The 22,955-nt window shown below is 36.0% G+C and overlaps 3 protein-coding genes across 4 annotated transcripts; 2 read left to right on the top strand and 1 right to left on the bottom strand.

Annotated features, from left to right (window-relative positions):
* Positions 1–1,449: 1,449 nt before the first annotated feature.
* LOC107840646 (probable galacturonosyltransferase 3) lies at positions 1,450–6,682 on the top strand. The gene is made up of 9 exons (XM_016684570.2): positions 1,450–1,694; positions 1,984–2,027; positions 2,102–2,165; positions 2,682–2,720; positions 2,847–2,984; positions 3,131–3,247; positions 3,330–3,664; positions 3,736–4,672; positions 6,204–6,682. Exons 1-9 carry the CDS (start codon positions 1,593–1,595, stop codon positions 6,477–6,479), a joined length of 2,052 nt encoding a protein of 683 aa, XP_016540056.2. The 5' UTR covers positions 1,450–1,592; the 3' UTR covers positions 6,480–6,682.
* A 255-nt stretch (positions 6,683–6,937) lies between these two features.
* LOC107879578 (pentatricopeptide repeat-containing protein At2g17210) lies at positions 6,938–9,435 on the top strand. Its single transcript, XM_016726598.2, has one exon. The coding sequence runs from the start codon at positions 6,938–6,940 to the stop codon at positions 9,062–9,064; it is 2,127 nt and encodes a 708-aa protein (XP_016582084.2). The 3' UTR covers positions 9,065–9,435.
* A 197-nt stretch (positions 9,436–9,632) lies between these two features.
* Positions 9,633–14,969, bottom strand: LOC107840645 (protein NLP2). Of its 2 annotated transcripts, none has more exons than XM_016684568.2 (5): positions 14,662–14,969; positions 13,209–14,337; positions 12,541–12,591; positions 11,493–12,456; positions 9,633–10,993 (listed from the first exon to the last, which is right to left on the bottom strand). In XM_016684568.2, exons 2-5 carry the CDS (start codon positions 14,115–14,117, stop codon positions 10,155–10,157), a joined length of 2,763 nt encoding a protein of 920 aa, XP_016540054.2. In that variant the 5' UTR covers positions 14,118–14,337; positions 14,662–14,969; the 3' UTR covers positions 9,633–10,154. The 2 variants fall into 2 exon arrangements, with proteins under 2 accessions (XP_016540054.2, XP_016540055.2); XM_016684569.2 differs by having other exon boundaries at positions 13,209–14,171.
* Positions 14,970–22,955: the final 7,986 nt, after the last annotated feature.

Here is a 22,955-nt window from a genome sequence, read left to right as displayed (position 1 = left end):
GTTTGATTTTTAACCAAACCCATGAACTCTCCTACTGAGACAAGTAATATTATTATTTTATTTATATATAAAAAAAAGAAGGGAAAACATATGAAAGAGAAACCAGAAATCTCATGTATAAATTCAAAGGACATTTCGTATAATTTTTTGTCAAAAATGTTTGATTGATATGAACACCTGAAAACATTAGTTATGATTGACGTTTGACGGAATAAAATTACTCTTAGGTATAGCAGAACAAACCTAGATTGCATATTCTCGTGCCTTTGTAAAGAAGAAACAAAGGCATTGGAAAGCTTTTTTTTTTTATCTCTTTTATACTCTTCCACTTCAATGCACTAACTACTCCCACTTTATACGGCGACGACGTTTGGTGGAGTGCATAAAAATAATTGTGTTTGATATATCAAAAATAAAATAAAAAGTAAAGTTTTTATCAAATAATGTTTATTTACTAAAATACCCTTTATTTAGCCTTCTTCACTCTCTTTTCAATCTTGTGTCAAAAATGAAAACTCTTCTTCATCGATGAATTTCTTCTGCTCACATTATTCAAAAGTAATACTTATTATAAGCTCATTAATGATTATTAAGCTGATTTAGTTGCATTTTTATTTGTTGTTGTAGCCTTCTCACAAGTCATTTATGACAAAAGAAGCTAGCGAAGAACCAGATACAGCACAATCCAATTCCTTATTGGATCCATATGAGCTTTGGAACAAGAACGGAAGAGCAATTTGGAAAAAAATTGAGGGGTAAATTAATCATTTAATTAGTTAATACATGTATTAAAAGGCTTCGTATTAGTACTATATAGAAAAATGATGGTATTAGTCATGCAGAGCACAATACATTATAGAGTTTATAACTAATACCTGCATCAGTTATACATAGGTTGAAAATATATACCAAACAAAATATTAGCAATGCATAAAGTTAGTGTATGTATTAATTTATTTTATCACACTCTATCAAACGACGTATAGGGTTTTTGAAAGGTCATTACTAAATGCTTGTCACCTTTTTTTATTTGTACTCTCCTTGTGAATTGTCATGACTACTCTCTCTCTTCATAAGTATATATGGAATATCAATTTTCGCTCGGACGAGCAGTATTTAAGAACGGGCTACTATTATTTATTTGTTAGATTTTTGCAGTAATTTTCTTATCAAATTTAAATTCAATTTTTTTAGAAAGAAAAATAAAAATAATATCATAATTACTTTTTTATTTTAAAAAATATAAAACACTTTTATATTTCGATAACCGCTTTTTTAAAAAAATATTTTTGTATTTTTATAAATTGAGATCGAAGAGAGTTTTAACAAAGGAAATAACGTTTGGGACCAGAATCCAATATTGAATTTTATGAAAAAATGTAGAAATTGGTTGCCCTCTTATGGTAAATAGGTATAAATTGATTCCCTTGTTATGCTAAATAACGAAATATGTTCCCCTCCTAAGAAAAATGTTTGTTTGTCTTTTTGTGTATATATATGTTGATCAGGCAAGCTGAGTTGAGGTTACAAGGCAGAAAAAATGGGGTAATAGTAAATACTAATACTCTAATAATAAGGGAATAATTGGTTTGATGTGGCATCTTGTTTCTAGTATCGACAGATCGGGCATGGAGGCTCCATCCTTCATCTCCCCTGCTTTCCTAATCTTCTTCTTCTTCTTCTTCTTCTTCCTGGTAAACAAACACTGTACATCTTTCTCTCACACACACTATTATCGCTGTGCATCTGACTCCAAACACAATAAATAAATAAATAAATAAATTGGTGAATCCCTCTTCTCTTTATGTTTCACTGTTCATTAATCGTTTGGTTCCCTTTTGCGAATAAATCTCAACATGTTTATATATATATATATATATTATGGTTGTTGTTTGTGTTGTGATTCAATATTAACTCTGTGGAGTTATATATCACCATAATTCAATGAGATTTAGCTCATCTTGTTAGCCTATTTTTTTTCAGGTTACACCTTACACAGCTGAATTGTCAAATGTATCATCATCACTGTAAGAAAGATCACTCCTTCACTATACTTGCTAAATTTTGCTCCTGCTCCCAACTCCTCCTATTTTGCTTGCAGTCAGGGAGAGCTGAAAGGTCTTTTCCCCTCATATGATGGTCTTCAATGCATTCATGGAAAGCTGGTAATACCGTTCTCTTCCTTTCTATCTACCTCTCATGCTTCTACCATTTCAATATCCCTACACCTTCTTCACCCATCAAAAATACCCCCAACAAAATTGCACGATTTCCATATGCTCTTATCCTACCAAAATTAGACTTATCTATTGTCTGTCTTCCATTGCTTCTCACTATTCTGATGATATACTTGGACCATCTTTTATTTCTTAACTGCAAATTGGGCAAGGCTTTTTCTTTTTCTTAATGTAGCTGTAAATAGGAATTGTCTTTTTCTTTCTCTTAAGTTTCACAAGATTGTATTTGTAGAAATGTTGATATAATGCCAGGAAAAGGGACTAGAAAATTGCGCACTTGGCTCTCAACAAGATTACTTGAATGTTGAATAATGATAGTTTATTTAGTTGATTTGAAAGCCATTATATATGTCTTTTAAGAGTTTTGTCTCTATGAAAAACTCTCTTCTGCTTTTTGCTTTCCATTTGCCTTTACATGGCATTAACTCTGAAATCTCTTTGCAGGAACACGGTCGTAGTAGTGCCGCTCGTCCTGATGAGAAAGTAATCTACTGGTTTTTGATTTAGGAAAACAGTATAATAATGACTAGAAAATTCTTCTCTCCTTTGGATTTATTTACTTTTAATCTTTATATACAATATCCTGATGATCCTCTGCTCTTAATGCAGAATATTGACATCCTTGTAACGTATACTGATGCTAATGGTGCTGTTAGAACTAGGAGCATAAACTCCAAGGACTTGTCAACTTCATGGGTGTGGAGGTATCCTAGTGATGAGGACGGTGATCACAAAAAGAGTTCCAAGGTGTGTGCTTACCCAAGAGTTCTCAGGCTTCCACGATTCCTCTACATGCTGATATTAAATGGACACAATACTTGGGAGTGATGAGGATATAGTGGTTTTGAATTTGTCGACATAGACTGAATCTTTGTTTCCTGCTTGCTTCTCAGAAACCGGATAAGTTTGAGGGCTCTATTGAGCACTCCAATGGGAACGAAATTCAGTATGGAGTTGTCGTGGAGCATAAATCAGGATCTGAGCTGCATCCAATCAAACTCAAGCGCCAGGTGGCACATTTTATATCTCTACATTTGTCATGCATGTTCTTTTTCAGTCATTTGGATTCATAGATGCTTCCTGGTGCTTCAGAGGCTAAGAAACGAAAGAAGGGAACGACGGACTGCAGAGCTGATCCAACAAGATAAGGAAATTGAAAACCAAATTCAAGACGCTGCTCTTGAGCGAGCTAAAAAGCTTGACACAACTAGGATGGGTAAAAAGAATATATGGAGGAAAGAATATGAAAATCCTAATTCTGACTCTGCACTTAAACTTATGCGTGACCAAATCATTATGGCAAGAGCTTATGCTACCATTGCAAAAGCTAAGAATGAAGATTCTCTATATGATTCTTTGATAAATCATTCTAGAGAAAACCAGCTTGCAATTGGAGAAGCCACTTCTGATGCTGAACTTCAACCAAGGTTGGTGCTTTTAAGTTTTCGTTATTGAAGTTTAGATGTTGGGTTGTATCTAATATTGGGATTATCTACAGTGCCCTTGATCAAGCAAAGAATATGGGCCATGTTCTTGCTGCTGCAAAGGATCAACTATACGATTGCATGACATTAGCAAGGAAGCTAAGAGCCATGCTTCAGTCGGCCGAATCTGGTCTAAACATGCTGAAGAAAAGGAGTGCATTCCTGATACAGCTGGCTGCTAAAACAGTTCCCAGGCCTTTGCATTGTCTTCCTTTGCTTCTCACGACGGACTTTTTTCTCCAACGATATGAAGAGAGAGAATTTCCAAACAAGGAAAAACTTGAAGATCCTTCTCTGTTCCATTATGCAATATTTTCTGATAATGTACTTGCCACATCTGTTGTTGTATACTCTACTATACTGCATGCAAAGGAGCCTGAGAAGCACGTTTTCCATATAGTGACAGATAAATTGAACTTCCCAGCTATGAAAATGTGGTTCCTTTCCAATCCTCCTGCTTCTGCAACAATTCACGTTGAGAATGTTGATGACTTTACATGGCTTAATTCTTCGTACTGCCCTGTACTACGTCAGCTTGAATCTGCTAGAATGATAGAGTATTATTTCAAGGCACATTCCCTTACGTCGCACACCGACAATCTTAAGTATAGGAACCCAAAGTATTTGTCAATGCTGAATCATCTTAGGTTTTACCTTCCTGAAGTATATCCAAAGCTGGAGAAAATCTTATTTCTGGATGATGATATTGTAGTTCAAAAGGATCTGACATCTCTTTGGTCTGTCAACCTACAAGGGATGGTCAATGGTGCTGTGGAGACATGCAAAGAAAGCTTCCATAGATTTGATAAATATCTTAATTTCTCTAACCCGAAGATATCTGAAAATTTTGATCCACATGCCTGTGGATGGGCTTTTGGCATGAATGTCTTTGATTTGAAGGAGTGGAGGAGGCGCAACATTACAGGAATATATCATCATTGGCAAGAAATGGTAAGTTTATATTACATATTCTTTAGCTGGTGCTTCTAGTCGCAATTTGCTGAGTTGAGTTCTTTTATATTATCATCACGAATGTTCTACAATTTTTTGTTCATTTGTTTTCCATGTCAATGAAGTTAGCACAATTAATGAGGAAATGATCTTCTATGACCCCTTACAATTTGAATAGAAGAACATGACCCTACAAATATGCTTGTGTTTACTTACCGATGTCTTGTGTTATAAAAGGGCCATATAGCTAAAAGAACATTTGCAATGGGCCATCAAACCTATCTCCGTCAATTTCATGTACGTTTTCATGAGTTCAAGAGCTCCTGCTAGAGGGGGTGGCTGTAAGGCATAGAAAGTCTTCACATTGATCTCTATTTTAGTTTTAATTAATCAAGCTTATATGAGTTTACTTGAAAATTAAGACAGTAATGCATAAACTAGGATTATATAAATAAGGATGCTCCTGCTGCTGCTTTGGATGGTCAAATGAAGTGAAAGTGCTGCGGATAAAACGATCTGAACTATGGAACTACTATTGAAAATCAATGTACTTACTGATTATGGAAAAACAAAGAATTTAGTGCAAGTATATTTAGAAGACTGATGGGACTGAAACCTTGAGTTATTGCTGTAAGTACCATCGTTTGCTTGAGGGTAGATAGATGTTATGGGTTCAAAGTAAAGTGCCAAAATTTGCCAGGAGATATACCTCCCACCTCTCGGTATTGTTGTCTCAAGCATGATTATTAAGGTGCTAGTTGAAGTTTAACTACATTTGAGAAAATGGGTTCAGAAGTGGAGATAGAATTTGACTTTTTTTCAACTTGGGGTTATTGTTTAGTCTTCAGAATGATGGTGGGTCCCAGATAATAGAATAATGGGAAATTAGAAGGTGGATAGTAATATAGAATGGAAGACAAGAAGGCTGTACATCAATGATGTCTTCTGGACAGTACAATGACTTGTTTAGGTTTTGAGTGGAGCTGATGAAATAGTACAATAAGGATAAGAGCTAAACCAATTTGTCACCCAGACCATGTAACTTTCGTGACCTCTATTTCTAGTTTTGGGAAAACTTTGTATATGGTTTTATTAGGTTGCAGCCCTTGTTATTCCCAGTGCCTCCTCACTCCATAAAAGGCAAAGAAGCATACCGTATGCATGATTGATCATTTTCCATTGAGCTTTATTGCTATCTTCTAGAAAATTGAATTGTTGCCTACTTAGAAGGCTTTCTGCAAATCTTTTTACGATCTACCATGTCTATAGACCCTGCTCTAGAATCTACCATGTCTAGATTGCATCTATTCCCTTGACCTCTTGATTTGAGAAGTGAGGAAATTTAGTTTATTTTCTTCCAAAAATTGCTTCTGGTCATGGAAAGGGCAAGCCTTAAAAAGTCAGTCTTCCATAGCAAGCTTTGCTCTTGCAAAGAGTAGTAATGCATTTGATATTCGGGAAAAAGTCATTTCCTTTTCTGAAATTCTTCATCCTTATGTGTTTTTGTAGCTGACTATTATTTCCATTGCAGAATGACGACAGAACACTTTGGAAACTTGGCACTTTACCTCCGGGGCTGATAACTTTCTATAACTTGACTTATCCTTTGGATCGGAGCTGGCATGTGTTGGGTCTTGGTTATGATCCTGCCCTGAACAAAACAGAAATACAAAAGGGGGCTGTTGTTCACTACAATGGAAATTACAAACCATGGTTGGATCTTGCAATTGCCAAGTACAAATCTTATTGGTCTAGATATGTAATGTTCAATAATACGTACCTTCAACTTTGTAACATCAGTGAGTAGTAGATTTAGGTTTTTGCGAGGTAGTTTTACTTGTAATCAATTTCTCGTACTCCTTGCGCACTAGGAAAAGGGGAAAAAGGTCTTACTATTGTCAGTAACGCATCAAGAAATTTTGGGAGAGCAACTGAGTACCCTAACAGTACAGCTGCAGATGGGCATATTTGTTTTCCACAACCGACAGATTAATGGCTGTAGTTTGTCTATTTTAGACTGTTTTTTTGCTGTTACCATCAAAAGTAACTTGTAGATGACATTCCTGTATGGGAGCTAAATAGACCGTTGAAAGTTTGGATTAAACATAAGATATAAACCATTCATTCTAATAACAGCATTCATTAAAACAAGAGAGAGATAGCAAGGGAAGAAGGCAGACAGCTAGCTTTTGGATTTGGAGTTGGAGTTGGAGTTGGAAGGCCGTAACCCTTCTTTCCTCTTTATCTATCGAACTAAATTGCCAAATGCGTGTCAAGTGGAGTGGTAGTATAGGGAGGAGGTTGAGAGAATCCCAAGATGTTGTTCGACTTCTCAGAGCATGTTTAAACCTCTCCTCCTCCACTAGAAACGGCGAGTCTATCCATGCCTCTGTGGTTAAGCAGGGATTCCTCGCTTTCACTTCCGTCGCTAATTCTATGATGGACTTCTATGCTAAATCTGGAGATTTGGGTTCTGCCCTCCTTGTTTTTAACTACTGCATCCCCAACAAAGATTCAGTTTCCTGGAATGTAATCATTCATGCCCACTTACACCGTTCTGTTGCTTCTCCCCGAGGATTATGCTTCTTCACTCAGGCTTGGGCTGCTTCAGGTTTTCAACCCAATATCTCCACTTTAGTGCTTGTCATTCAAACTTATCGCTATCTTAGAGCTTTTGAGGCTGGGCGGACGGTCCATGCTTCTACCATTCGTGCTGGGTGTTCAACTGTTACTTCCCTCCAAAACTCGCTCCTCCGTTTCTATGCTGAATTCCAAATGCAGCTTGCACATAACCTCTTCGATGAAATGACTGACAGAGACGTTATCTCTTGGACTGTCATGGTTGCTGCCTATGCCCAAACTCACGAGGAAACTCTGGTTGCTCTCGAGTTGTTCCGACGGATGGTTGATTCTGGGATAAAATCAGACGGACAATCAGTGGTAAGTGTACTCAAAGCCTGCAGCAAATCGAAGGCCGTTAGAATGGGAGAGTCAATTCACGGATTTGTCATCTCTAGAGCTCTGGGTTATGATGTGTTCGTACCCAATTCTCTGATCGACTTGTATTCTAAATGCAACCACATGGATTCTTCATTGAGAGTTTTCCGCGAAATTCCTGAGAAGAATGTTGTGTCCTGGAACACTTTCTTGTCAGGACTTGTGCAGAATGAGATGCATTCCGAGGCCCTTACTTTATTTGATTCGATGCGGAAGGCCGGAGTTGAATCTGATGAGGTCACTCTGGTCAATCTGCTGCAGTTATGTAAGTCCTTCCTTGACCCTGACCAGTCCAAGTTGATACATTCCAGAATACTCCGACGAGGTTTTGAGTTGAATCAGTTGGTTACAAACTCTTTGATCGATGCATATGCAAGTTGCAATCTCATAACTCATGCATGGAATCAATTTAGTAATTTGAAAACACGAGATGCAGTAACTTGGAGCACCATGATTGCCGGCTTCACCCACTGTGGCATGCCTGACGAAGCAATTGCTGTTTTCCGAGAGATGAGCCACACCACTGAACCGCCCAATGCCGTTACCATGTTAAATCTTCTCGAAGCTTGTTCTCTTTCTGCAGATATGAAAAGGTCAAGGTGCGCTCATGGAATTGCTATTCGAAGAGGATTGGCGTCTGATGTGGTAGTGGGAACTGCGATCTTAGATATGTACTCAAAATGTGGTTCTATTGGATCTTCGAGAAAAGTGTTTGACCTGATTCCACACAAGAATGTCGTGACCTGGAGTGCCATTATCGCAGCATATGGTATGAATGGCTTCCCAAATGAAGCTCTAGCTCTACTTGCTGAGATGAAAGCGTGTGGCCTAAGGCCAAATCAAGTTACTGCACTGTCTCTTTTATCCGCTTGTAGTCATGGGGGACTGGTTGAAGAAGGGATTTCTCTTTTTGAGGAGTTGATTTGGGATCATGAAGTTGAACCCTGCTTAGAACATTATTCTTGCCTTATAGATCTGTTAGCTCGGGCTGGAAAGGTTGATAGTGCAATGAATTTGATAAGAAAGCTACATGATGGACTAAAGCCTGGTGCAAGTGCATGGGGGGCGCTCTTGAGTGCTTGTAGGAACTATGAAAACTATGAGTTTGGTGCCAGTGCCCTCCCTCAAGTACTTGAACTCGAGCCATCAGGCTCGGCTGGATATCTGCTTGCATCAAACATGTATGCATCAGGTCATTCATGGGTTGATGCCACTAAAATGAGAATGCTGGCTAAGGAGGGAAGTGTCAAGGTGATAGCTGGCTATAGCTTAGTGTATGCCAATGGTAAGGCCTGCAAGTTTCTTGCAGGAGATAAACACCATTCTTTGTCTGATGAATTGCAGTTCACCATTCAACAATTGCACTCATACATGAAAATGGACGTCGCCTGCTGATAGGAGATTCTTTTGTTTTCAAGTAAAAGCGACAACTTTCCACAACTAAAGAGCTATCTTTCTTTCGCTGCAAAACTCTTGATTGTTGGAAGGGAGCTTGTAAAATATACTCGAAAGAAAGGTGGTTGGAATGAGGAAACGAATCCTCCATTCGTCAGTTGGTAGGTTTTGTATTGCAATCTAATGATCGGGTAAAAGGTACCTTAGAAGTGGGCTATACATAATGTCTGTGGCGGTAGGGGCTCAGAGGCTCTACTTGGAGGTGACCTGGATGAGTGAGGTGATTCATCCCAGGGCTAATGCACAAGACAATAGAAAATAAGAGATGAACATGGTCACCAGAGTTCCTTTTTAAATATCTTCTTTTCTTCTTTGATAGTTCCAAAATTGTGTTTGCAAGTCATGCTAAGACGGGGGTTGCAATATTTACCTCATATCACCTAGATATCTTAGGTGTAAGTAGAAGCTATCTCATTTTTTTTTTTTTCAAAAAAAAGAGTTTTAAGTTGGAATGTCCTAAGAACATCTTGCCAATCTCGTTGCAGTGAAAAATTACTACTATAAAAACTCATCCAGAATTTCCTTTCTCGTTAAATCAGAAAGATCCATAAACTGTTTGTCCAGGATACTGGAACTAAGTGCAGTAACTACACATGGTTGGAACTTAGAAAAAGTACATAATCAGCTTTTGCGCTGTATCCTCTGTGGAGAATGCAAAATGACTATTGAAGAGCATTCCCTCCTCTCCTCTTCCACAAAGAGAAGTATGCCAAAGTTAACAATCAGCATGACTGAACGTCCCATCTCATCTCACTCGATGGTTAATTGTATGTTCTATATTACATTCCCATTGATTGAAAAAAGGTGATACAATGGGTATGCAGTGTGCAATCAGCAAGTATGTCAAATAACTGCATATAGGGTGGCCGCCGATTGGCCATGGATCTGCCATCTCCCCACATCAACCACTAACACTAAGAAAGAAAGTGAAAAAAGCCGTTCTTTCTACTTTGCAGTCAAGAATCTTCCATAGCTTCTTAGCAAACAAACATGACCCCACATCTGGAAACACTTGCAGAGCAAGTATAGCTTAGGCTGGACCGCTGCTACCAAATGAACTTCCAAGATTATGATGGTAAGTATGGTGGAGGGAAACTTTTATTGTCCTCCTTTTAGATAATTTATGTATATCAATACATTCCTCAAGATCGGCATCACATGTCAGAAGCACCCACTCGTCGTCATCATCCAAATACTTTAGGTCGATTTTGCCAACATCTTCTACATTGAAACGCCTCAGTACCTCATGCTGAATATCTCCAAAACCCCAGTGTGATTGCAGGCTGAAACGGATCTTTTCCTTCCCAAATATGGCTTTTACTTTAAATGTACCTGAATCCTGTAAGAGCTGATTTGGCAAAGGGCGCAGAGGTTCCGAAGAATTGTGATTGCTTTGGATCTTTTGACTCTGTGACCTGACCAGAAGTTTGGTTTCTTCTTGACCCATGTCATGCAATTCTGTTTCCGTGTGTGCCCTCTTTAGCATTCCTCTTGCAGGATGTTCCTCCGTTGTCGCAAAGACATTTGTAGTCGAACACAATAAACTTGAGCTGGAGTTATGACTGCCAGACGAAGAAGTTGACTTGGATGTGGTGGTCACGGGGCTGACATCAAGTTGAGTATTTACTTGCTGCAGATGATCATCGTCTTTAGAAGCAGACAAGTTGCTGGTACCGGGATTATTTGGAGAGCTAAGTTCAGGGAAGTTGGTGTAGAAAGAACTTAGTTTAATTGCACCCTCGGCACCGTGGACTGAATCGATCACAAGTTGAAGCTTCTGTAACGAGTGGCCAACTTTCTTGATCTTGCGAGAAGGCCACCTGGTGATTCCATGTTGCCTGCATATTCTTTTCAAAGTTGTAGGGCAAACTGCAAGTTTCAAGAAATTGACGACGAGCTCAGATGGCAGAGATGATGGTGCTCAAGACCCAAATTTGAGACCTTAAGGTAAACTATAGGACTTTGTAAACAAAATCATGGGTGCACAAACTTGTAAGAAAGACAAATATAGAAATAATCCAAAATTTTGAGATGAAAACTAGAAGGATCATATGAGCATGTTCAAAAGATTCCGATTGACCAAGATTATACAAAAATTGGTCTCAAAAAATAGTTGTAGTTTTTGGAGCATTCAAGGAATTTTCATGAGAATTCTGAAAATATCCATAGATTTCCAAGGCATCATTTTAACAGTTGCCCAACGGGACCATCATGCCACGAAAGGCAGAATATTGCATATTTCTTCTATAAAAGTTCCAAATTCACAGTAGTCGTCGAAGGCAAAATAGGTACAAGGTTGTGAAATGGAAATGCTTTATTTCTTTTTTCTAATTTATAATTATAGACGCGAGTGGACTTAATAGTTTACCTCCAATACTTTTGGCAGCATCTTTGAGGCTCCCAGCAAAGTACTGCCTGAGTACCTGCAAACTGATGCTCTTCTCGGTTTTTGACCGTCTTCTTTCACCTGCTCTCTTGGCGCCCGAGGAATGAGAAGAAAAATCAAAGGAACCCCCTTTGGCTACAAAACTTTGGTTTGGCTCTGAGAATGTAGATGCATGAATGGGTTCCCTCTGAGTGTAATCCCAAGGGGTTGCTGTCACCTTAAAATTTTCTTCTTGCTTATCCCTGTGATTTTCTGAAACAGCTGCTCCTTTACCCTTTCTTTGCGCATCCATCATTTCAGAAAGCCACGAAGAAGAATCTTGATCCCTGTAAGATGGAGAAACTGGTTTTCTTGCTTCTTCTTCATGTGATCCACCAACGGAAAGGCTGACTTTTTCCTCCTGCAGTTCTTGATCTGTGACAACACGCAAGCTTCGGCAACTTTGTTGTATCACAGAAGACAGTGAACTTAGCATTTGTTTTTGGTCTTCAGTATTTTTGCAATCAAGTGGCAAGAAAAACTCCAAGACAAAATCAGCCGACCCTGTGTATATACTTCGAAGGCGTATTGCCACAGCAGAACATAATCCAAACATCCTGGCATGGTGTGACAGTGGATATTCTGCCTTGCTAAAGGCCGTAATATCTGTAGCAAAACATGGCTGGTTCGTATTGAATGCTCCACCTGCAACTCCTTCACCTTTAAGCAAGTGATACTCTGAACATGCAAAATGAAAAGGCACCACTTGTGGATCGCGCACATAGCAAGCTGAGTCGACTGTGGAAACACAAGAAGCAAAGTGCTCATCAGATTGCAGGCACCCACCTTTACCTTGTTGTATGCACGGGGCCCAAGTCTGAGCCAATGGCAACTTGTGTGTATCACATACGCATGTCAAAATATATTGAATCTCGGCCAAGGCAGCTAGGTAAGACTCGTTGCAGTCCTGATATAGAATCATAACTACAATATCAGACGGTGAATATGGACCTCCTAATGAGAAAGTGAAAGATTAATATTCAGGATCTACCTTGACTTTGGCAGGATTTGATGAGATACCAGAACTTCTTAGATTAACAGCCTACAAAGACCCCAAACAAAAACAAAAAAATTCTTTAAATCACAGGGAAATGGTTCATTCTCAAAGCAAAGAATCATGGGTGCCCTTAATTAGTAGCAGATGTTAGTCCTTTTTGTTGGTAACTTAAGAATGGGAATAATTTGTACCGAAGACTAGCAAAATCACCAATTTCTATTTGGAACTCGAAAGAAGATTATATAATGATAAGTTACTTAGAAGCACAAGTGTCACATGAAACCTCAATGATGACGAGTTAATTGACAATCAAAGTTCAAGAAAATAATCCTCAAAGTTCAGGTAAAATTTGTGGTCACTAATACCATATGTACATTTAATTTTCATCTATCAGAATCTTGGCCAAGGAGAGATGAGAAGCAGTTGGAAGATGATTGCAGATTTACGAACATTCGGGAATTGAACATTTAGCATGTTGATCAATATTGCTAATCTAACTCCACGAACTCTCTCCAAAAACTCCCCCTCCCCCAAAACTCTCTCCAAAAACTCCACGAAGCTTACCTTCTAACTACATCAATCAATATTGCTAATCTAACTGTTCTGAGGAAGGGCATTAAGTTTAAGACACACTAGAGACAAAAAGGCCAATTAAGGAATACCTCAAGAGCTTTGCAGACATCTTCAAGCTCGGGGTGATAGTGAGTTTTCTGAATAGTCGTCACAATCTCAACAACACCCAAGCAAGTTCCACTGCCACTTTCAAAAACAGGAACCGCAATGGAACCCCTAACATTATGCTGATGAGCATAATTAACTCGTGGATACTCCTCCCTTTTGAAAAATCGAACATCAGGAGTCCACTCTGGCAGCTTCTTCAAGAACACGCGTCCAGGCAACCCAACCAACTCTTTTGAATCCTTCTCAGCAGCAAATTGGTAATTTTGAGAGACGTATCTGTACTCTAACAGGCTCTGGGAGTTTGGGTTGATAAAGTATGGCTGATTATTAGTAACAAGAACATGTTTGCCTCCTCTCTTGACAGGCACCCATATTTGAATGAGGACATCTTTATCTCTTGTGGAATTTTTAAGGTATTCAATGGCCTGCACCAATCTGGTCTTTACTGATAAAGTAGGATTTGGGTTTGTGAGAGTGTTTGGTCCAATCCATAGCCTCCTATTCATTTGAGTGCCTTCAACCTGAAAAGCTGAAGAATCTGGACGAGGGGAGGTGTGTGTGTTATCTCTTGTAGGTGCAGAAGATTCATCCATTTGGGGGACAAACAAATTGTCAGCTATCTTATCTTTTTCTGTTTCTTGCTGGAAGGCCACTTGATTAGTGCTTGGAATGGAAACGTTAGTATCAAAGGAAAGGGGCTGAGAAGGCAAAGAGGAAGTAGTAGTAAAAGGAAGTGCAGGCTGATTACAGAAATAATTGGATCCCTGATCAGTTGCCTCTAGCCAGAATCCGTCAGAGAGGAATTCTCCCATGAAACTAAAATCAGTAGCAGTAGTATTGTCAGAGAGCTTAGCCAACATGTCGTTAAGTGTAAAGGCACCATCTTCCATAATGACGAAAAAGGCTGATCAATCTTCTCCCATCCCATAAAGAAGGAATTAAGCCTAATTAAATCAGCAAACACATGACATCACGAGCCAGAAAACAAAAGCAGCCTAAATATGAAAAACAAGAAGAGGAACTTCCATGAAGGATTCCTTTCCTTGGTCTTCCAAAACCCAATCAGCGCGGGTTGCGCAAACATCATCAGTTATAAGTTTTCGTTTGCAACTGCAATCACAAATGCATTTCAGACCACAAACTATTTTCATGCATCAGTAATCTACACCACATATATATATATATAGTCAAACAACACATAAAGCTGCAATCTTTGCCCTCTATATATAGGAAAAGAACTCTATATGGATCAAAGGGTCGGTCAGGAATTGAACATAAAGTTGTTGATTAAACCCCAAAGTCGCAGTCTTTGTGGAGTCAGGAAAGAGAAGTTAGCAAAGCTAAACAAATTTAACACTACGAGCACCAGCTACAGTCAAGAATTTACAGGGAATGAAAAAAGAAAGAAGAAGAGCAGGAAAAGCAACAACTCACTTTGAGAAAGATTCTTGAAAGGGAGGGAGCCCCTTTAATTAATTCAAGTTGGCAGGCATATCTGCAGGCAACTGAAAACAAGAATTTTGGTAAAGTCGCTTCACAGACACACACACAAAGAATGATGATGATGATGTGAGTGAGTGAGTGAGTGTAAAGGGGAGGCTTTGCTTTGATTTGTTGGCTGAACAACTGAGATACGAAATGTATTTTGAGAGAGCAGAGGGAAATTAAATTGGACGGAGTGGTTTGCTAGTCGATCAGTCCTATCTATATGTGGAATGAAAAATGAATATGAAGGAGAACGAGTGGGCACCGTACCCCTATATGAAGTAAAATTCTTGCTGACGGAAGCTCCCTTTATTGAATAGAATAATTACAATTAAAGTTGTTGTCTCGTGGGCAAACTAGTGGTCCCTTCCAAATTCTACTGCTACTTATTTGCTGTTGATTCTGCTACTCTAGTTAACTTTTTAAGATTCTCAAGTGCCTATTAGTATTTTTTTTTTGTATCCTTCCGTCGTTTACCTAATACTAATACCAAACCTCATCTCCTTTAATAAGTTAATACATCTCTTTAAAAAATCTTTCTATTACTAATACATAGCAAATAAAATATATTATTAATACACGCTTTTATATACAAATAGACTGTATTTCACAATTTCTTTATCCATCATTTTAATTTACAACAATGAATACTTGATTTAAATAACCACAATATATTTTTGCAAAAAATTCTTGAGACTATTCCTTAATTTTACATCTTCTATTTTATTTTATTTTTGTTTCGACTATGTTAATCCGACGGCGTAACATTTCATGCGCAAAGACAAACGTCCTGTAATTAATCCTAAATATCTATATACTAGTTCAATAATATTAGTAATTATGTTTAAGATGGCAAAAGAACTTTGTTGTAAAAAAAATATACAAAGTCAAAGAAGGATATTTTCGTAAACAAACACTTCTTTCATAGAAATTATGTAAGATATATTATTTCTTATATATCAAATCAAATAATATATAAGAAATAATACATGTATAACTAATACAAGTATAATTAATATAATTATTATTTTCTTTGTCCCTAAATGTTACGTACTATTTAATGTCACCTGATCAGAATTCGAACATATGCCCGTTTGTCCGTAAAAGTTATTCACTTTTGTTTTTTCTGAATAGTTCCTTCACTTTATTTGAAAATCAGTGTTTTACTATAAAAATTTCAAATTCAACCTGTAGTTGTATTCTTATATTTGGAAAACAAACGTATTATATGTTTTTCAACTCTCTTTTCACTTTTAAAATAGTTTTTTAATTAGTACATGCAAACATGAATGTTATTTCAAATATTCTTTTTGAAAAGGATAATATGAAATACAATTTTATCTTTAGTTTCAACTTCATAAATTTTAAATAAAGTGAAAAATATTTGGACCATGGCGAAATTTTCTATATCATTAGTGGGGTGTGAAAAGTTATAGTGAGAAGCAGGTCAACAAATTAAAGGGTAACGCTAGTGTGGTGGAACTGATCCTAACTTGACATCACAAATGAATGGATTCTCGGATGATATATATACATATATACTAGTCTAATCGCACGTGTGTGATGATTGATTATTTAAAATTAAATAATTTTATTTATTATGAAGATTTTTAATGAAGTTTAAAAGTTAAAATCACATTTTTCATACTTTAATATAATAATGTAAACATAAACATATACTTTAGTGTAAACACGTATATATTTTACCACCATAAGCTTTAAGTTGTTGATAAATCATCACTTTTGTGTTTGTTATGCAATGTCTGATTTAATGTATTGAAAACAATATGTATTGTTATATTTTAAAAAGAATATTATTTGTTTACAAAAATACCCTTGACATACAATAATTTTGTATAAATACTTCACCAAGCTTTATTATTCTTTTTTTAAAATTAAAAAAATCAACAATATAACAATAGTCATAACTTACTTTGAAATTTTAAGATTTAATCATTCATTTAAAAAGAATATTATTTATTTGTTGTTCGCACTTTCTTGTGTTCTTAAGTCGGAGGGGGGTATGTGTAACTTTTGAATGAGAAAATTGAATCGTTGTTAACATAAAATTATATTTTGTAAAGTGTTAAATCTAAACAAAAATTTTTATTTTTATTTGTGATAAATTCAATTAACAAAATTAAAGCTTTATGCAGCCATGCAATTTGTTTTTGGGCTTTGACCAATAAGTATTTTTTAAGTTAATGGAGTAGTTTTTTTATGATTAAAATTATTTGGAGAGATATTATCATCTTTAAAATTGAAAAGAAATAACTCACATTGAATAAATTAAAAAAAATTAGAAAATATTTAAAAGAATTTGAGGACATTTGTGTCTTTTTTCATATTTATCCATGGATTACTAATCCCAACAAAACTGGGTGTATTAGTTATACACCCTATAATACTATGTAGGGTATATAATTAATCCATGTATTAGTTATACATTGCTCCTTATTTGCTACTAAACATTGTATTAATTTATTCCATATTTTAATACATGAATTAGAAAAATAATCTCCCTAACCAAACGGCTCCTTAATATCTTCCCAATTTCAGACGGCCACAACTAAATTTCTCGTTATTTTCTTGAGAACAATATTCAAATTTGATCTTAATAAAACCTCTTAGAAGGAGAGAGAAACTTAAAGCACAAGACCAAGTTAATTTATTGATTCTTCATTCGAATAAAAGTTTTGCATATCAAGATTCAACACTTAACAATAAGCTTATTTCGAATTCAACAAATAAGTTTAATTGAAGATTCAACTACAACACTAACGAATAGTATACCAAATTATTATTAAATAGCATAATAAAAACTAAGTCACAATTCATCAAAGAAGAAAAATAGAAAGAAATAAACCTTTGAATTTTTGGCTACATCATTTAGCGGCAACATGCTTATTTTGTCCAATTTTTTGATCCAAAATTTTAAACTGAAAGAGAAACATGATAAATCATCAAAAGAGAAGAATTCATTATCATTATAATTCATATAATCTCTAAAACTATAGAAAGATGATAATGAAAGTAAGAAGATGGCTTAAGGAACTGAAATAAGAAGAAAAGTAAAAGCAAAGAACAAATTATTTCAAGTTTTGATCCAAAATCACTTAAATAGAATTATAAAAAAAAATCACATAAAATTCTAATTAATTTAGAATTGGTAAATATTAATTTTTTTTTGTATATTTTAGGACTTCTTTAAACCTTCTCTATTTTCTTTCAATTAGTTGGAAAGTTTCATATAAAAATGTTTAATACCATACATGGCTAGTCGTTGTTTTCCTTTTTCTAAATTTTTTGTTTACCTAAAATACTTAGAAATAATTAATTGGTTAGTTACTAATATTAAGAAAAATATTAATAAAATATTAGTTATGCCAATTTTTTATTTTTGGACCTTCAGACCAAATCTTTTTTATATGAAAAAGGTATCCAACCAATTTCTATTCCTATTTTAGAGGGAAAATTTCTTTATTTTTTTTTAAAGTGGGAAAGTTTCTATAATTTTTCTTAATACCATACGTATGTTAAACTAAATCCTTTTATATGAAAAAAGGTTTCCAACATAGTCCTATTTTTTGGGAAAATATTTGTCGTATGTTGCACCTAAAATTTAATTTTTATATTTAATATTAAGAATAGATAAAATTAAAAGACTACTTTATATATTGAGTAGTCTTTTAATAAAGGGTAAGAAGTTTAAATAATATTTATACGACTATTCACACTTTTAATATAGTATGATTTTTATTCCTTATTGTTTAAAATTTGGGAAAGGTTTCTTTTTGGAAAAACTTTTTTATTCCTTATTTTTTAAAATTTGGGAAAGGTTTCTTTTTGGGAAAAATTTATTTGGATATTTTTATTCGTTTTATTTGTTTGGTTATTTTGGATATTTTAATTCGTTGTTTTTTTTTTATTTGGGGTGTGAGGTGTTCTTTTGTAATTAGGAGTGATTAGTTTTTGTAGATGGTGGAAAAAGATTTCTATTTTTATGAGAAAAAGTTTTTTGATTTTTGTTATAAATATACCATATATAGTGAATGTCTACTTTACCATATATAGTAAATACCTACTTGATCATATTATGTATGTCTATTTATAGAAAAGTTACAAACCCCAAGGTTAGTTGGGGGTTTGGGCCACAGGTGACAAAAGAGTTTTAAAATGAGGTGTAGGTGACACAAGTTTTAATTATTAGGTGGAGGTGATAATTAATTTATTATGGATTAAGAAAGTTGGGAAAGTTTGAAAATAACTCACAAGTTTTAAAATTTACACTTTAATCCAAATGTTTGCCTATATAACGAAAAACGGAGGGAAAAAAGGCGTCTTTCTCTCTCTTCTCACCCATTGTTGTTTTTTTTCTCTTAGCAATTTTTGTTGTTCATTGTTGCTGCTGCTTCATTCATTATCTTCTGCTTCATTATCATCATCTTCTACTTGATTATCATCTTCACCTTGTTCTTGTTGACCATTTATTGTTGTTGTTGTTGTTACCGCTACTGTTGCTATTTGACCAATTTCTTAGGTCAAATTTTGTTTCGAACATCACTTTCCACTTTGGCATTACTTCATAGTAGACGCTGGTAAGTCAAATTATGATTTTTAGTTGAATTTGTCATCTGGGTAACTGCTATTGTGTTGTTGTTTTCCAACAATGGATAGAGCCCAATCATGAATCCAACATAAGATCCATCTGTTTAAATAGATAAATCATCTATTGCGACAGATGAGACATCTGTTTCAACCGAAGACTGATATGTTGGATTCATGTTTAAACAGATGGGTCATCTGTTGCAACATTTGATATATCTGTTGCAACAGATTAGTTACCTATTGCAACAGAACCTGAACTCGATTCCAACATCTGTTACAACAGATTAATAACCTATTGCAACAGGTAAGTCATCTATCGCAACAGGTTAATTATCTGTTGCAACTATTACTCATCTGTTGGAATCAGCTACAAAGGTGATTTAGTTGTAACATTAATCCCAACAGGCGTTTCATCTGTTACAACAGATATTCAGGAGCGTAACATGAATCCCAACAGGTAAGAATCTATTGGGACTCCTCACTTACCTGTTACAACAGATAACACATCTGTTGGGATTCATTCACGGCACTATGAAATCACTATCAACTTTTTTTAACAAATGACTTTATTTAGGGACCACTAATGGAGGGATTAATAATAATAGGGGTGGATTGTCATGGTCAATGGGTCGAGAAGATCAATCGATATGTATGGCATTGGAAGAAGGGTGAAATGCTAGAGACAATAGCTATGACAGTCCAAAGTGATGTTTCGTATGATAATTTTGTGAACTTAATCATTAGCTTTTGTTGCTGAATTATCAACCGAAAGAATTCGCTATCAGCTACACGCACAACTCCTTTGAAAATCAGAGGGTACTACCTTTCAAGATAATCGATCAGGTTCGGTTACGTGCTTATCTAAGTGATTCAACCAGGCCGGTGTTAAGGGTGTACATGGTTGAAAAGACTAGAGAAAATGAGAACCAGAACGTAGAAGAAGAAGAAGAAGAAGAAAAATAAGAATTCTTTGATGATAGGTTGGATGATCTAGACATGAATATTCCAGATGATGATCAAACACCTACGCCCGTTGATGCGACCAATATGATGTGCAGTTCTTCTCAATCGACACAGTCTGGAAATCTTCAAGATGACGGGACCAACTTTTTTATTGGAATGTCATTCAAGGACAAGAATGAACTGTCTAACACTTTTTTTATTTCTTACTTGAAAAAAGATTTCAGAATAAAGAAGGTGATTAATTCGAGCAGTGACTTTTGCTTCAAATGTGCTAATTCGAACTGCAAGTGGTGGTTGAGAGCGGTGAAGTACGCAAGTTCTGACAGATTCGTCATTCATAAACATGGAAAGCATCACACATGTGGTTCAGAACACATCTCAGCCAAAATCCTCACGCCATGGCAAAGGTCCTTGGTGAATATTTTAGGAGTAGTTTTCCCAATGGCAAAAACCCTTCAACAAGGTTTATGGCCAATCAACTCCTTACGAATTTGGGTGTCCTGGTCAGTTATTGGAAGGTATATATGGCCATGGAGATTGCCAAGGACCTGGTTAGGGGGACACTCGAGCATGGTTATGAAGTATTTGATGCTTACCGTTACATGATTGAGTCCACAAATCCCAAAAATAAGACGGCATTGCATCTGTATGAAAATGGAAGGTTCAAGTACTGTTTTGTATCCTATGGTGCTTGGATTCAAGGTTTTTGACATTTGAGAAAAGGCATAGCCGTCGATGGTACCTTCTTGAGGAGCAGGTATAATGGAGGTCTGCTAGCGGCGGTGGTGCAGGATGCGGAGAATCACATCTTTCCTGTCATTTTTTGTGTACCGGACAAGGAATGTGATGCCTCTTATGGATTTTTTTTGAACAACTGCGACGCTGCGTCGAAGATACAGAAGAGTTATGTTTTGTATCGGATAGGTATCGAAGTACTCCAAAGATGGGTTCACTTTTCTTCACTTCATCTTACTTTGGTTGTTGATCAGACATCTTGGAGAGAACATTCGAAATAAATATCACAACGAAAGGATCGTCACCCTTTTTTATAGAGCAGCTAAAGCATATAGTAGAGAGGAGTTTTTAGACCATTTTAATCAAATAGAGGATGTGAATCCCAAGGTAGTAGAATTTCTCGCACGTGTCGGTTTTGAGAGATGGAGCCGAGCATTCTGTCCAGCAAATAGGTACATTATTATGAATTTAATGTCCTGTTTGATTTACAAGTATAATATGATGTCGTACTAAGTGATTCTTTTCTATAGGTATAATATTATGACATTAAACATAGCTGAATCGGTGAATTCATTGTTTGGCGATGAAAGAGATTTTCCCATCAAGGCTATGTTTGAAAAAATAAGCGAGAAGTATAACAATTTTTTTAATGAAAGACGTGTGCAGTTTAAGTGCCCAGAAAAAAACCCTATTTGTTCTCAAAATCAAAAAGAAAATACCAATGAACATCAGTTTGGGGAATAGGTTATTCTCTCATAAAATAGCAGATTACAAATTCCGTATCACCGGTCATGGTGATGCTGCCACGGTCGATCTTCAAATAAAATCTTGTACGTGTAGAGTTTTTGACTTGGACAAAATACCTTGTCCACACGCTATGGTAGCCCTTCGAGATCAATACAACCATAAATATGAACCTGAAGTTTACGAACACTCCTCTCAATACTATTTCATGGAAAAATATGAAATGGGATATAGTGGGCATATTACTTCGGTGCCTCCCAAAGAATCTTGGGTTGTTCCAGCAGAGCTTATGGGGAGATTAATACCTCCTTCATATATTGACCCGAGCACTATCAAATCGGGAAGAAAGCCATTTAAAAGGAGGCGTGGAGTTGGAGAATCATTTTCATCAGGAAGAAACAAGTGCTCCATATGTAAGTGCGCTGACCACAAAAGAACTACATGCCCGAATCATAATGCTACTGGATTCAACATTACCTCCAACTGTCGACATGTTAACATGTATTAGATTAGAAGAAATAGACAAAATAAAAATTGAATAAGAATTAAAACGTCAAAGTCTGACTAAAGTAAATTTTTCATTAAACGAAAAACCAAATACATTAGGTATAGATCTGATATACAAAAATTAAAATACATACTCTAAAAGAAAAAATACATTCTAATTATTATTATCATCATCATCATTAATGAAAGCCGACTAATGAAATTGCAGCAGCAGGGCTCTCATCAGCCTCTGCATCTCTCTAAACATCATCGCTCTCACAGCGACCAACTCGCTCTGTAGGTCATTAACCTTCCTTTGAAGTTCCCCCACTATTTCGCGTAGAGTAGCAATGTCCAAAAAAGGATCAGCCATATCTAGAACACGCATGAATTGACAAATATAAAGAAAAAAGTCCAAAATGTAATACAACGTATACGACCAACTGGTAAGTTTACACCAGAAAAAAACTTACCTCAACGAGAAAGGAATATGCTCTTTGAAGAGAAGTGGTTGAAGATGTCACACAAAAGGAAAAAATGCAAGAAATAAATAGAGTTGAATGAAGATTAAGGAGGGACCTATTTATAGAGGATTGAATCTGGACGTGTCAGGCCAAAAGACAGGACTGTTCAGCTCCATTGTATTAATTACATTCAAACTGGTGGCATTTTGTTTTTTGTGAAAAGTCGCGACTTTTTCTTTTACA

The sequence above is a fragment of the Capsicum annuum genome, chromosome 8 (assembly GCF_002878395.1).
Source record: "Capsicum annuum cultivar UCD-10X-F1 chromosome 8, UCD10Xv1.1, whole genome shotgun sequence".
Taxonomy (NCBI): Eukaryota; Viridiplantae; Streptophyta; class Magnoliopsida; order Solanales; family Solanaceae; genus Capsicum; species Capsicum annuum.
This window is presented reverse-complemented; position numbering and strand designations above follow the sequence as displayed.

Coding starts and splice junctions, on each gene's coding strand:
- LOC107879578 (XM_016726598.2), top strand. CDS start 6,938: ATGCGTGTCAAGTGGAGTGGTAGTATAGGGAGGAGGTTGAGAGAATCC.
- LOC107840645 (XM_016684568.2), bottom strand. CDS start 14,117: ATGGAAGATGGTGCCTTTACACTTAACGACATGTTGGCTAAGCTCTCT. Junction 12,592..13,208: donor ATGTCTGCAAAGCTCTTGAG/GTATTCCTTAAT, acceptor GGGTCTTTGTAG/GCTGTTAATCTAAGAAGTTC. Junction 10,994..11,492: donor TGCTGCCAAAAGTATTGGAG/GTAAACTATTAA, acceptor TGAAACTTGCAG/TTTGCCCTACAACTTTGAAA.
- LOC107840646 (XM_016684570.2), top strand. CDS start 1,593: ATGTGGCATCTTGTTTCTAGTATCGACAGATCGGGCATGGAGGCTCCA. Junction 1,695..1,983: donor TCTTCTTCTTCTTCTTCCTG/GTAAACAAACAC, acceptor ATTTTTTTTCAG/GTTACACCTTACACAGCTGA. Junction 3,665..3,735: donor GATGCTGAACTTCAACCAAG/GTTGGTGCTTTT, acceptor GATTATCTACAG/TGCCCTTGATCAAGCAAAGA.